The sequence below is a fragment of the Parasteatoda tepidariorum genome, chromosome 5, assembly GCF_982258835.1.
Source record: "Parasteatoda tepidariorum strain Cologne lab strain chromosome 5, Ptep-v5.0, whole genome shotgun sequence".
Classification (NCBI taxonomy): domain Eukaryota; kingdom Metazoa; phylum Arthropoda; class Arachnida; order Araneae; family Theridiidae; genus Parasteatoda; species Parasteatoda tepidariorum.
In genome coordinates, this window is record NC_141759.1 from 39,022,471 (window position 1) to 39,036,795 (window position 14,325).

The 14,325-nt window shown below is 27.9% G+C and overlaps 1 protein-coding gene and 1 long non-coding RNA gene across 3 annotated transcripts in view; one reads left to right on the forward strand and one right to left on the reverse strand.

Moving 5' to 3' along the window:
- Positions 1 to 3,593, reverse strand: part of LOC107447237 (uncharacterized) — a 113,786-nt gene extending 110,193 nt beyond the window's left edge. The window contains exon 1 of one of the 2 annotated variants that reach the window (XM_071184951.2): positions 2,129 to 3,593. In XM_071184951.2, the coding sequence (XP_071041052.1) occupies positions 2,129 to 2,230 (102 nt within the window). In that variant the 5' untranslated portion in view covers positions 2,231 to 3,593. The remainder of the gene's footprint in view (positions 1 to 2,128) is intronic. The other variant, XM_071184952.2, reaches the window with a different exon arrangement.
- On the forward strand, positions 3,583 to 14,077 carry LOC122271744 (uncharacterized). The gene is made up of 2 exons (XR_006226567.3): positions 3,583 to 3,865; positions 12,919 to 14,077. It is a non-coding gene; the product is annotated as an uncharacterized LOC122271744 (long non-coding RNA).
- Positions 14,078 to 14,325: the final 248 nt, after the last annotated feature.

A 14,325-nucleotide genomic window follows, 5' to 3' on the forward strand; every position in this document is an offset into this window, starting at 1 on the left:
GATACACCTTTATCTCGAAACCTAGTATCTACTATTTATTTTATAAATCTTAGTCATAAAAGAAATCTGCATGGAAAGCAAGAATAGAGAAAAACATTATCCAGTGTTACATTATCATGCTACAAACATTTTCAACTAAAAAAAGCTAAATTTATGTAAAAAATTATAACTGGATTTATTTGCTGCATAAAATTATAACTGCAAAGTAATTTTAAACATACATTACCACATGCGCTCTTAGGTTTAATTGTTACTGCTAAAATCCGTTAATTTTGTCTGAGTTTTTCGTTTGAAATGCAAACAAAAAGAGAAAGGGGTTTTACTGCTTTCTCTAAAAGTTAAGGGTGCTTCGAAAATCAATTCAATGTCATTTCTTCTATAAAATGGGTTAACAAGTTTAAAATGTTCAGAAACATTTTGGGAAATAGGGAAAGTGAATCTCAAAGAAAATTTCATTAAATAGAAAATTCAGTTCGCTATTTGGAAGTTATTTTACGAAGAAATTTCCAAAATGTTCTTGGTTCCTAAAAAAAATTTGCAAAATAGAGAAATTCTCAAAATGGAAGTTTGTTAAATAGAAGTCTGACTATATTTCTATCAACTACCTACCACTTAAGCTTTAAAGGAATACTGTGCTTCCATTTCAAATCGAAATAGAGGAATTTATAATACTGAAGTAGTTTGGTAGACAGAACAATTAGTTAATAAAATAAACCTTTTAAAAAACTTAATTATTAACCATTTCTGCAACCACTTTTCTTCTAGAGAAAACAAACTTACCACAGATCTTATTGGTGGTGAGCCCTCCATTTACTACCGCTTTTTAATATTGTGCCAATTTTTAATTTGTTTCCACTCAATTTCCTGTTTAAATCAATCAGTACCACACGTATTAACCCACTAATGCCAGACTAAAAACATTGCAAAAGAGCTTTCACAAAAAAGTGACGTCAAGTATATTAACACCAAATTCATATTTCCTTTTTTATCTTTATCCTTACATCTTTAGCTTTGAAAAAGCACTGTACTGTGATTTTTGATATATAAATATATAAATTGCTTATATCTATATCATATATATTAATAGGTAGTATCATTTATACTTTTTTGATTTAATTTCCATCTTATAAATTTAACTGAAAATGTTTTTGATTACATTGATATATATATATATATATATATATATATATATATATATATATATATATATATATATATATATATGCTTATTCATCATTCTTGTGTCTGTTATTTAGAGGTTAAAGCAAAAAAAAAAAAAAAAAAAAAAAACACTTCCAATTAAATTTTAATAAAATGCGAACTAAGCCCACTACTGTGTTATTTAAAGTCCGGCTTTAATGGTTTTAAAACCTAAATTGTAAACGCGAAAATAATTATTATTATATGTGAGATATTCTTTTAAAAGTACATAACTGTTTTTTTTGTTAAGATGTATATATTTAAAGAGTTTAAAAATTCAAAGATTTATAATTCACTAATTAACTTTGTTGGAGCATTTCTTAAACACAATCGCTATTTTTAATTAAAGTAATTTTTAATCTGTTATAGAGCGAATTTAATAGCCACTCAATATTTCTGCTGTTCCTTTAAATGTTAAATATTTTTAAAAATTTAAATCCATTTCAGACCTACTGATGCTTAAGTATGCATGCTTGGTTGCAATTATGAAAGCAAGAATATCTATCTCAGGCAATATGCATCATATTAATGCGCATGTTTTTAAATTTTTTCAAATTTCCAGGTAAACTTATAACCAATTTCTTTAATTAAATGTAATATGTAGAAAAACACTACATCAGTCTAAAAACACAACACCAAAATTAAATGTAAAATTTTTTTATAATAATGCTAAAAATAATTTGTAAAAGTAACCAAAAGGCATGAATACTTTCCCTACAATCCTTCATTTAACATCACAATAGAAGAATCAAACGATTTCTCCCACCCCCCCTCCCTCTGAAGATCAACAATAAGCCTAATCGGGAGACCACAGTAATTTTTATCATAGCCGGATAAATATGTACCCGGAACACGTGGTTTAAATTGCCGCGACCCGTTAAACCGGCAACTGCAGCAATCGTCTGCTAAAGAGAAAGAGAGCACTCACCTTCGAAGAAGAATCTCTGCTAGCGGAGCTACTGGTCGAGGGCTGGTCCATAAATTCACTCCCTTCGCCTATATCATGTGCACTGGCAGGACCTTCGGCCATGCTACACTGTACTAAAGTCGAAGAAAACACTTCCTTTACGCGCCAGAGAATACTTCACGGCGGTGTAATGTACTGCCTCACGTGTATCGCGACATCTGTGACATAAAACGTGTGGGTGTGAGTTCGGAGAAAACGGATTTTAGCTGAGACCAATCACTCACAGGAACATCGTCTGGAACCTGCAGAGTGGTTAAGAGCGAATATTTTGGATACCTTTCTGTAATTTTTTTTATTTTTTAAAGCCGGTCATAAAAATAAATCGTTTGTTTTTATTTTTTTCCCGGCGACAGACAGTTCTATTCTGCTTTGATCTTTATGCTCTTTTTGTAGTCCTCATTAAAATATGGGGAAATACTTATTTACATTTTTTTCAGACGATACTTAAAAAAAGTTTTTCGTTTGCACTTGTTATTCGTTCGTCATTTTTGACAATGTTCTTATAAATGCAACGCATCAGTAATAAGTACTGAAAGGCACTGCGGTCGAGATTATGAAAAGTTTATCGAAGTTTTAAAAGATTAGGTTATAAAATTTTTGAATAAAGTATGAGTAAAATCTAAATTTCGAATTTTTTATTGGAAAAAAAATTCTGAAATCTAAAATTGAAGCCAAAATAAAACTAGATAAAATATTAAGAAATTTTCGATTTATTTTTTTTCTCAATTAATTTTTAAAATTTATTTGAAAAAAGTTTAATTAATTAATCAAATAATTGTATTTCCTTCTAATAAACAAGTATAATTAATGCGAATAAAAGTTAAAATATTACACGAAGAGCTAGCGCAAAACTTTTCTGCGGTTAATTTCCTCTTTGCGAACTTCGTCACAGCTGAGTGAATAGTTTTCATTTCCATGTAATACATTTTATTTGCGATGGATTTTCTCCATGCATATTATAATTGCAAAAAGCACGATGCAAGTAAACATTAGAAGGCTTTAATTTTTAAATACGCATTTCGAAAGAAAAGTAGGTAAACGAATTGCAAAAGCTCTCGCTCCGAAAGTGATGTTAAGGTTTCTACAAAAGATCCTTACTACACTCACAACACGGAACATATCCAGATATAGAGGGATCGGAGAGGCTGCAGAAAAATGATTGCACATTTAATCCTTCCGTTTGCTATCGGGTTAAAAACACCTCTGCAGTGTTCCTGGAACTTTCACGGAGTAATCCATTGCAAATGAAACTGGAATTCAACTTTAAAATCCTAAAAAATATTTTATAACTGCATCCTACACTAACATCGGCCTACCGAAAACTTACTATAGTGCACGTTCTGCGCTGTAGTAATGCGCAGTAGATCATCTCGGGAGGTCGAAGTCTGGCCGGTGACGTCGCATCTACACCCGGGGATTTTTCCCCGGGCTCGTTTTCACGGGACTCGTGCAGGTGCTGCTGCGTTTTAAAACACGCATTGGGCAACATTTTGAAAAGGGGAGGTAGTCTTATAACTTAACAAGATGAAAGGAATATAAAACAACATTTGTTAACTTTCCACTGTTTATTATGGATGATTATGAATTAATTAATGAATACTTACCGAACTAGAGGATATGAGGTAGCTGGTATGATCCAGCGTGCTTGATGATGAGGTGATTTTCTAGGTTACACCCTCACTTCTTTGTCTAGGTTAAGTGAGTTATAAGAAAAATTGCATTAAAATACTTTTTTTATTTTTTTCAATTTTTGTTTTCCTTTTAGCAATTTCTGTATACTTCTTCTATATTTCTAGTTTTTTTAAGCTTTTTTCGTGTAAAGAAGGTCTTCAGTGTTTAAAATGGAGTCGCCGTTTGGTCGGTTCTATTATTTTTCTTCACCTTTCTCTTTATACTTTGATCTTTAAAGCGGTTAATATGCCTAAAAATGGAAATTTTTCTGTTTATTTATCTTTTATGAGACTTACTTAGGTGATTTTTCAACTTAAAAGTTCGTCCAACGATTCAATGTTTGTTTACATCTGAATGGCCCTGCCCGGCAATTTCCCGGTTTCACGTGCTCCAGTGACCTACTTTCTGCAAACCTCTTGCATATCGGATGAAAGGTTTTTATAAATAACCTTGCTGAAGAAACAGATTTTTTTATTTTCGGTTTTGCTTTCTTTAAATTAATCGGTGAAGGAACTTTAAAAAAAAAAATTATATTTATTTAATATTTTATTATTCACATTATTATTTTTGAAATTTTGGAAAATTGCCCATTCCTTTGCAAAGCATTTCATAGCGTCTGATAAATACACAGACCATATCAGTTAATTTAATTTTTGCAAAAAAGTATTTTGAATTTTTTCAGATTAATCTTAAAGGACATGCAATATTTTTTAATACTTATAAAGTAGGTCTAGAGTACCTTTTGAAGCCGAAGACGCTTCTCCCGATATTTCGATTTTATTTTTTTTATATTCTTGGAAATCAGCAGTGATAAAATTTCCTCTCTTTTAATACTGTTAATGAAAGAATGTTCCTTTTCCTTAAGAAAATACTGCTGATCAATTTTTAATGATTCTTAGTTAGTTTTTAATACTGTGCATCTATATAGTGTTGTAAATTGTTCTGTGGAAATTCCAACATATACTATGAAATTTTTTTTTCTTCTTCAAAATAAAATGTAAAGAACTTTTGTTTTTCACATTTTAGTCTGAAATCTTCCGAATTATGTATAACCACTTTATAGTAAGATTTTTCCAATAATTCGTTTTAATGCTAAATAAATGTTATAAAAAAAATGCTGCAGCAATAAAAATGTTACTACTCCCAGAACTTTTACTTTTTAACTAGTCAATGCTGAGACTACTGTTAGTAAATAGATATAATTGCAGTGAAGTAAAAAATTAGAACGTAAACCCATTTATTTCCGTGGATGGCACTATTTGTTCTGAAAGTTACCTTAGTTTATAAGTTTTCGATGGACCACGCGATATCGCGTGAAATTCTTCCTTGCAATTAGTGTCAATAAAATAGATCAAGTAGTTGTAAGTTACATATTATCATCCCACTATTTTTGCAAAAAATATATTGATTTTTTTATGACAATAGGATATTTTATATTAAAATAAACTTATTGTAAAACTTTAAAACCTAAAATGGTTACTGAAAGAAGAAAATGTTACTTTAATTTTTTCTTTATAGATTAATACTCTTCAATGATAACTATGAAATTGTTAATTCAATAAGTATAACTATAATTGTTTTTCAATAGGTATAACTATGAAATTGTTAATTCAGAATTTCATGGAGGAAAAAGGAAAATTATTTAAAACACCTAAAAATTTAGGAAAAAAGAAAACTTAGGTCTCCTTGAAAGTCTTACATTTTTTCCTAAAAAACTAATCTTGTTATGAATTTTCTTTTTAATGTTTATTTTCAAATTTATTAGAAGTATTAGTGTTTAATATTATATTTTATGCATTTTTCTGAAGCATATTTAAAAAATTAATTACATTTATGCCACTGTTATAGAATTATGACATAACTAATCCACTATTAGTTTTGAGTATGCTTGCATGATTTTTATTTAAAATTAAGTGATGGTAAATGAAGTAAAGCAAGGAATTATTAGCTCCACCATCTAATAAAATAGTTCGGATGCATCCTTTTTCCTTCGTATCCTGATTATAGCCACTCTGAAAATGTTGCTTACCTGGTTTATCTACTCAGCTCTTCATATGTGATAATTATCAGTTACAATTTTAACTTTAAATGAATGCCCTTTTTAAATTAAAGCCTTTTAAACAGTATATAATTTTACCAATTCCCGGTTAATTTTTAATTTAGCTAGAACTAAAATGCTAGTACTTCATGAACATTGACATTGAAAAAAGGTTACAAAATTTAATTTCAGCAAAAATATACAGGGACCACTTCTATACTACTGATAAATACAGAGATACTACATTTACCAATGTATTATCTTACACAAATAGTACCTATAGGTACATAATGTTTCAATTAACTGAAAGGTTTTAGGCAAGCTTATTCCAGGCAAATATATATATATATCCAATCTCTCTTTTAATTAAAAACAAAATTTCATAATATTTTTTTTTTACAATTCGCTAAACTATGCTTTGCTACTTATATGTTTTGCAATCAATTGTGCATTCTTGCATTCAAGTTACAAAACTTTATCCTTTTAAACAAAAACAAAACAAAAGTTTTTTCAAAATAATGCATTTTATCTTTCTCTAAACTATAGATTACTATTTGTATATTTTGCACTACATATAAAAGTTAAAATAGTGTAGTTATCTACAAATTCTCATTTAAAAGTATACAAAAATGCACCAAATTTACAAAAGATTGTTGAAGGCGACTAACTTGGTATTCTGATTTTGTTTTTCATGATAAAATAAGCTTTTTTTAGTACTACTTTATTTTATAATTCTTTAAATAAAACAATATTTGTTTACACTTGGAGATGTGGATTTACGTATGGATTTACACTACATATAAATGAATGTCTGTGTGTGACTTTTATAGACTCCTAAGGAAGGTCATTGTCGACATTAGAGCATTCTATGGTGAACCATTCAAGCGGGATGGGTTAAAAACAAAATGGAATTTTCTGATAGGTTAAATGTTAGCCATTGTTTTAAATTTAATTATAGACGATTGAATTTTTCACATATTTTAAAGATAACACCAGTGATAATTTCTAGATTATCAATCAAAAAATTATTTATTGCATGTATTTAAATGTTTAATTATTTTATATTCGCTATGTCTGATAAATTGGGGGATTATACATGGTCTCTACGTCATCAAATTTATATTCTTAAAGTGGTCTGATATCACATGCTTCTTTTTTTATTTATGCTTCTACAATGTATTTCTAAATAATTATTCATTTAAAATCAATGGTAATTGAATAGAAAAAATATTTATGTATTTAAAGGCAAAATTAATGGGAATGTGGTGCTACTACTTCGTTTTATTATTGACACCAATTATGCTTAATTTAGGTAATATATGCATATTGAAATAAGTTATGTACTAGGAAGCTAAAGTAATGAAGTATAGTTACTCATTTGTCTAAAAGATAGGTAAGAAATCATCATACTACCCCCCGTGACAGAATTGCGGCGACATTGTCACGGAACGTTTCATAATTTTTGCAGAAAGATTTTTCATTTGGGAAAGGAAAAATGTTTGTTTTCCTTTTCTGCATAATTTTTCAAAAAATGTTTTTTTTTTTTAAAGATGTCTTTCTTGCGCATCAGAGAGAAAATAATCATGATTTTTCTATTCTTGAGATTTAAAAAAAAAAAAGGTAATGACTTCAGCTAGAATTTAATATTAATAATATAAAATAAAAAATTCAAAGGTTTAAAAGACAGTTTGCTCTAGAAATTCTGTTCTTTCTTTTATTACTATTTTTTCTTTTATGAACAACTCTTTTTTTTTTTTTTTTAAAGAGTCCTATTCGCATGATACGTGATCTATATTTTGGGAGTTAATGCACGGATTTTGCGATTTTTAATTTATGTACGAATTTTAATTTATTTACGAATATTAATTTGTGTAATGATTTAGGAAATTCGAAAGCGGAAATAATTAGTGCATTTTTCCGCCTACAAAATGCGAGAATGTCGCCTATTTTATTAGAATTAAAAGAAATATTATTTTTACTAATTAAAATTTTTTATATATTTTTATTCTATACTTTCTTCTGTAAACACAACGTTTCTGTTACTTTTAATAAGTAATTGTTACAATTAAAAATATCCTAATGCAAAATATTAGTGCTAGGTAAGTTTGTTGCAGAAAGCCAGAAAAAATTCTGCCTCTGGGATACTACCATTTGTGACAATGATTCTTCATTAATGTTGGCAATATGTTAATTGATATAAATAAAAAACTTATGTGCTAAAAAGCAAAAATAAGGAAGGAAAAACACTTATTCATTTTGAGAAGCTGTAAAAAATCACCACATTATTGACATGAATGCTTTATGAATATTGATACTATGTATTAATTGAAATATAATAAGCTATTTGCAAAAAGCAAAGTTAAAGGAGAAATGCTTGATAGAAAATTTTTGGAAAACTGTAGAAAATTGCCATTCACAGATGATGCTTAATTATTGTGTACTACTGGTATTATATGATCAGGTAATGCCAGTAGGTAATTTACCAATATGGTAATTGATGCAGTTTTGATAATAATTCTGCAGCAGGTTTTCTGTAGTTTCTGAAAATATTTTTTTCAGTGGTAGCTAGCAAAGATAGTATATTAATATTTCAATGAATTGGAATTAAAAGAACTTAGTTCACCATTACTTATAAATCAGGGTGGGGTTTTTGCTGTCAAAAACTGGTTTTTGACATGACAGTGGTAAAAATCGTCAAAAACCTACTGTTTTCTTTAATTTATGGTATATAGCAGACAATATATTATTTTAACATATTATTTAATAAATATTTTAACACTAAATTAAAGGTCAGATAAGACCAATTTATTAGAGGGCGTGACTAATAATCCTTTGCTTTATTTTTCTTACCACTGCCTAATTTGAAATAAAAATTATACAAGCATACTAAAAACAATAAAATAGACCATAACTAATTCCATGATCTGTTATTACAGTAGGGAACCGATTATCCGGAACGATCGGGACCATCGCTATTCCGGATAACTGATTTTTCCGGTTTTCTGAGTCGCTACAAAAAGCCATTTTTTTTTATTGTTAAACCCAACTTAAAATAAAAAATTTGGAAATAATCTTAAAAAGAAGAAAAAACGATAAAGTAATACACTAATGATTATTTCCAAAATGATGGTAAGGTAAAAATCTTTCAAAAAAGAAAGAAAAATCCTAAAATCTTATGAGGAAAAAAGAAATTTTTAAAAAAAATGGTGGGAAAATTTATCGAATTTCGTTCCGGTTCTTTGGTTTTCTGATTTCCGGATAACGGGTTTTGTACTGTATTTAAAATTAGCTAAATCATGTAATTATTAAAAGAATTAAAGTTTCTCAATCTTTATTGTAATGTACTTGTTAAAGATACATAATTCTTGCTACATTCAAGTATAAATGGAAATAAAGTGCTTTTCTAAATTTTAGTTTTAGATTTGTTTTCTGTTACTTAAGTGAACAAATTTGTATTATATACAGTTTGCATATATTCATTGTTGTTATATTTTAAAATTAAAATTTTTATATTATATTTTTAAAAATATGGTTTAAAAAAATATTCAAATTTCCTTTAAAATATTTTTAAGGTTTTTTTTCTTAATGTTGCAATATATCAATTCGAACATTGTTATATTTGAAACTCATTTAAGTTAAAATAAATGATTAAAAAAATAGTTTATTCTTTGTTTTTAGAACTAAGACATAACTTTATTATATGTATTTATGTAGCCCATTTAACAATTTTATTCTTTTTAATCATTCCACTGTTAAATATTTTTTTTAACTGAAGAAATACTTAATCTTAAATATCTCATGCTCCTTTATATTAAAATTTACAACAATAAATTTAAAAAAAAACATTAAATTTTCATCTTAATAATTGATATTAATGTTATAAATTTATCAACGTGTGCAGAATTTGATCCTCAACAATTTTAAACTACCCTCTTAAGCTATTTTATGTCTCATAGTTATCAGAATTAAACCTATAAACACAGATAATTTTGCCCGTGTGTAATTATTATTTAAACAGCTAATTAATTTTTTTAAATGAAACATGAATAACAAGGCAGTGTTATTAAGCGATGGCTGCTTATTTTTGCAAAATGGGTGCAATTATATGGATCAAAGAGCAGGCATTTCTGGCCAGCCTTCTAAATTTGGTTAGGGAGAACACTGAAATTGGTTTAAACTTACAAAAAAAACTTAAAGCTACTTAGCTTTTAACATGCATGTTGAATGTTAAGTAATTTATTGTTGCTTATTTCTCCTTACAATTACCAATATATTTATAATTTCACTACCACTCAAAACGTTTCTGGTACAAATGTTGGCAGCTATTGAGTTAGCAAAAAGTTTATTTAATTTTTCGATTATATATTCAAATAAACTAAATTTTTTTTAAATTTGTTTCAGAGTAGGATTTAGTACTATTTCCGATTGTAATGCTCATAAAGAATGGTAGCGACTTGCATAATGAAATTCATCAAAAGGTTTCTAAAATTAACTTTTACTACTATAATTTAATATCAGTCAGTATATTTGTTTCTAATTTTGATGTCACGTTATTTTAATTTAAAAAATAAAGTGGTGTAATTTTAAAACTATAAATATATTTAAGTAATTACAGGTGTTAATCCAGAATGTGCAACCTAATGCCCATTTTTGTAAAACAAAATTTAGCAACATTTTATTTTTGTAAAAAAAAACTGTAGTGTATCACCATTTTCTGTTCAAATATTTAAAAAGCATTAATTTTGAAGGAGCTATTTTCCTTAGTATTAAAATAAAAAATATTAAGATACTCGTTTACAACTCTTTATCACAAATACTTATTTGTCATGACACTTACTATTTACATTTAATATTGATATATATTTAGTGTTATATTAAATTTATATTTTTTGAATGCTTTTCTTGATTTTTTTTTTTGCAAATAAAAAAAATTAATAATATACAAAATAGTTCATGTAGGTAGAAAATTGTTTGAAAAATTTCTCAATGGTTATCCTGCAATTTGAAGAAGTTTCGCGCCTTGTGATAATTTAATCTACTTGATCATCTGACAGCTATAGAGGGCCATTAAATGAAAATTTAATGATTTTGTAGGTGGAATGCTCTTCAATTTCTGTTTCATCCTGAATCATAGTGTGGTTGGTTTTTAAATCGTGATAAGAATAAGTCAGTTTAAATGTCATTAAACTTGCACACATGTTCATGGAACTTACGAAATATGCACTATTGAATTATTTTTTTGCAAAAGAGTTACTTACTTTACCGCATTAATTAAGAACTACCATTTTTATTTTATTTTTTGTGGGGTTGTCGAGATTGCTAATATAATTACGCTTTTTGTTACAAATAAACACTAGTAAAATCCACCTGTATGTGGCCCTGATTTATAAACAGTACTTTGAATTAAGAAAAATATTAGTTTAAATACAATTTTCTTTTGTAGGTTAAATTTCATAAACCTTAGCTATTGTGTCTCTTAAGGTGTTTTCAAATTTTTGTTTTAACCCTTTCGCGACGAGTTTTTTTTACAACAGAACAATTTTGGTAGCATAAACTATAAGTAGGGCAGAATTATGGACGGTAGTGCCATCTATGTTCTGTGAATGAAAATGCCTTCAAAAATATTGGCAGGACTGGTGGGAAAGTCTTCCATTAGACAGAGAAGCGTTTCTGTCCCAAAAGATTTTTTTGAAATTTTCTTGGGACGCATGACACACACGTCCCAAGCAAATTTTAAAAAAATCTTGTTAGGCTCGAAAGTGTTAAGATGAGGCATGCTCTGGAAATTTAAAAGAAACAAAATGTTATATTTGAGTAACACTTTTATAATAATTTATGACAATTCATATAGTAGTATTCATATATGTTTTGCAAGGTTATATATTACTGATACTATCCACAGGATTTTACCAGGCATTATAAATGTTAAAAATTAGTGATAAAAGTGAATACAACATCAATATTCTTATCTGTTTCTAAAAACTACTACCTGTTATATTTCATGTAAAATATACCTTTGTAATCCTCTGTAATTGTTTCTCCTGTAATTGTAATTGTTAATCCTCTGTTTGTAATTGTTTGGGCAAATCCTCTGAATTTAAATTGCAAGAATTATAGTAGTATCTTAATAAAGAACATTTCTGCTAGCATGATTATAAAATTACTACCACTATTAAAGGGTCCATATGAACTAAGCTGATTTAATAATACACTAAAAGTTTCGTATACGTATTAGGCCTTATCCTCAAATCTTTTAGATTTGTGTACATTTGTAATATTCTGAAAGAATTTTAACTGTATGGGGGTGCTTAACCACTACTAACTTGCAATAAGTTAACTACTGTACTCTTGCACTAACTTATTGTATACAATAAGTAAACATGCAATAAGTTAGCGTATGAGTTCTAATGCATTATAATAATCCCCAGTAATTTCGCTAGATTTAAGAAAGCTCCTTGGGACCTAAAACTTCTACATTTCAGTGTCTTTTTTTTTTTTTTTTTTAACAGACTAGAAGAAATAAAATGCAATTAGCAATTGATTTGGCAATAATTTGAAGAATTAAAACCAAAATTTCCATATCATTTGCCTTTTCAAGTTCAAACTCTGGTGATAATTTTCCAAATCTAATAACGGCAGGTGCATTCTTCATTTAAGCATAATGCTTCTCTAACGGGGGGATAAAACCATTATCAATAAGAATTCAATGGTATGTATGTTACTTATATGTAAAAAAAAATTTAATTAGAAATAAGTAACATATGCAACTTGAGCATTTTAGATTAACAGCAATTATTAAGAAAAAATTGTATTTTCCCTTAAAAAAAATTTAATTTGATTAAAAGTTAATTAAGAAATTCTATTGTTTAATAAGACTTGATAATTTTAGTTAGGTTATTTCTTTACTTTTATTTAAAGATTGCATTGGTTTTTAATGAAAATTAATTTGAAAAAATTTAAATTCTGCTTAACATAAAATGGTATGCAACAAGTTGGTACTGCCAATACCTTTCATTGATTAATAATATTTTTTGCTTTTCAGGATGCTAACAAGCAACCAGAGTTAAGATGGAAAGTAGAAAAACGCAATGATAGAGTTACAATTCAAGTATTGAAAATAATTATGTTAAGTGTGCCAATGTGCAGTAAGTGACTTGTAGTTTATTTAAGAGTTTCAAGTGATAGAGTAAGTTCTTGAATAGCATTCATTTTAATATTTTCATAAACTTTACTGCTAAATATATATATTAAATACAGTGTACTTTTGCTAATAAAATTTTATTTGAAAAAAACTTGCTTTCATTTCCATTTAAAATATTCTGATGTTTTTTATTGTGTCTCATAGTTAAGAATATAATTTCCTTTGCAATTTATTCCTCAAGCGTAATTGATCATATGACTGCATAATAACCTACATGCAGTTATATCTATCACATGTTTAAGATTGCTTCTCTTTCTGTTAGAGGCATTTTCCCCATTTCCTTGCCAACACTAGTCTTCTGCTTTCTGTAACACATGGTCTTTTCATTCTGTTAGGTGGCTAAGTTAACTGGGCTCATACATTATTTCCTACATCTGAAAGTCTCCCCACGATTTTTTGCAAGTAGTCTGCATAAACTGAGTACTTAGAAGAAATTTAGCTTAATTTAATATTCACGTAGTTGAGGAATTGATATGTTCTGGTTAACAAGGAATTAAAGCAAACCAATTATATTCATTAACTAAGCAGATTTTAAGATAAAAAATTTTCTATTAAGTGACTATTGTGTAAAGTAATTTAGTTGCATAGTGACCTGATCGGACTACCTTTCAGAAACAGTGTGGAGGCTTTTATAGGTGATAGCTTATATAGCCAAGGTGTAATTATTTAAACAAATCTTAGTTTTGAATTTACCTTGTTATTTACGCATATACAAACGAAAGGAGCTCATAATGTAAAAGACCATGAAGAAGTAATTAGTGATGAGTTTTTAATTAAGAATAGTAAGGTTTTTTATACCCCTCACGAAACCCAGCTAAAAATGCAATAGTTTTAATATCAGTTTTTATCTCTCCTGACAGGTCTCCTCCCTGGTTACAACAGCATCTTGTGAAATATAACGTTTCTAAAACTTATTTATGTTTGTCTCCCTGATCCAAAAATCTGGATGTTTTCTTGTCGAATATTTATTTTAATTATTAAACTTTTAAGATTGCACAAAGATGTGGTTGATTTAGTTTTTAAAAATTTTGCATTTGCATTGATTTCAGATCAAAATGCAACTACTTATAGGGGTAAACTTCTATACTAACTCGAAACAATTTTTCTTTTTGCAACTAATGTTATGAGAGGTTTTAAATGGCGAAATTGTTGGCTCAATATGAAAGCTCATGCTTGAAACTTTTACTAAATGTCATTTTTACACTTGCTAAGTTCGAATTGACCAAAGTGAGCATTAAAAGTTAATTA